The sequence below is a fragment of the Desmodus rotundus genome, chromosome 2 (genome assembly GCF_022682495.2).
Source record: "Desmodus rotundus isolate HL8 chromosome 2, HLdesRot8A.1, whole genome shotgun sequence".
In the NCBI taxonomy this organism is placed as follows: domain Eukaryota; kingdom Metazoa; phylum Chordata; class Mammalia; order Chiroptera; family Phyllostomidae; genus Desmodus; species Desmodus rotundus.
The window spans coordinates 1,152,640-1,153,840 of NC_071388.1; the positions used below are offsets into that span (position 1 = coordinate 1,152,640).

Sequence of the window (1,201 nt, forward strand, 5' to 3'; positions counted from 1 at the left end):
AACATCCAGTATGGGTTAATAAATGTAAAAGAACCGATATTTGAGTTCAACCAACAAAAACACATAGTCTTATCCTGAGAAGGTCACTGACCCTGAAGTCGGCAATGACTCTGGCGAGAAGGAAACCAGACTTGTTAGGAAAGAAAGGCTTTTATTAAGAAACTGCTATTTTTGCTCCGTTTTTGTACACCAAGAGTGCTGAGGCCCTTGCTTGCACAAACAGCCAAGGTACAGAGACAGAAGATATAAGAATTTACACTCAAAACATGATCCTCATAAGATCTTCTGTCTCCAGCGATGTGGTAGAACTACGCAGTCTGCAACGCCAAGGGGCTTCTCTGAAGTTAAATCAGGTCTCAGGCAGACATACTACTTCTGTACTTTGGTGTGACATCCATAGATAGAGGGTTTCGCTTGGACTTGGATTCGAACCTGGAGTGGTGATTAGTAGCAAAAGGACTCTGTAGAAAAATGGCTAGTAGCCACAGCAGCCATAGCGGGAGCCGTATCCACAGCCGTAGCCACAGCCATAGCGGGAGCCATATCCACAGCCAGAGCCATATCCACAGCCGTAGCCACAGCCAGAGCCATAGCCACAGCCATAGCGGGAGCCATATCCACAGCCAGAGCCGTATCCACAGCCGTAGCCACAGCCACAGCCGTATCCACAGCCATAGCCATAGCCAGGACCGTAGCCACAGCCATAGCGGGAGCCGTATCCGCAGCCATATCCACAGCCACAGCCATATCCACAGCCAGAGCCACAGCCATAGCCACAGCCACAGCGGGAGCCACAGCCATATCCACAGCCAGAGCCGTAGCCACAGCCACAGCTGTATCCACAGCCAGAGCCACAGCCACAGCCGTAGCCACAGCCCCTGTAGTAGTTGCTGCACATGGTGTCAGGAGGTGAGAGTCCGGGTGAGGTGCAGGAGGCTACTTCTGAAGTCTGAGTGCCACCTGCTCGTCCAGGACCTTTATATACCTCCAGGGGTGGGTGTGTCAGACCTCATGTGACCTCCATGCCCTCATTTTACAACTGTTGGCCTCGAATGAGCTCATTCTGCGCACAGCAATTGGTTAGGATGCCGCGATTTATTCACTGCCATCCTAGACATGTTCTCGGCCTTAAAGCACAAGGAAGATACATTTCCAAGCACCCAAGCTCACGCGACCCTAATTTCCTCTCCTGTAATTGCAC

The 1,201-nt window shown here is 51.2% G+C and overlaps 1 protein-coding gene across 1 annotated transcript; it reads right to left on the reverse strand.

The window, feature by feature from the left end:
* Positions 1-475: 475 nt before the first annotated feature.
* LOC112308637 (keratin-associated protein 6-2-like) lies at positions 476-898 on the reverse strand. The gene has a single exon (XM_024564951.1). The coding sequence runs from the start codon at positions 896-898 to the stop codon at positions 476-478; it is 423 nt and encodes a 140-aa protein (XP_024420719.1).
* Positions 899-1,201: the final 303 nt, after the last annotated feature.

Excerpts from the sequence above, each read along its gene's own strand:
- LOC112308637 (XM_024564951.1), bottom strand. The coding sequence starts at position 898 with ATGTGCAGCAACTACTACAGGGGCTGTGGCTACGGCTGTGGCTGTGGC.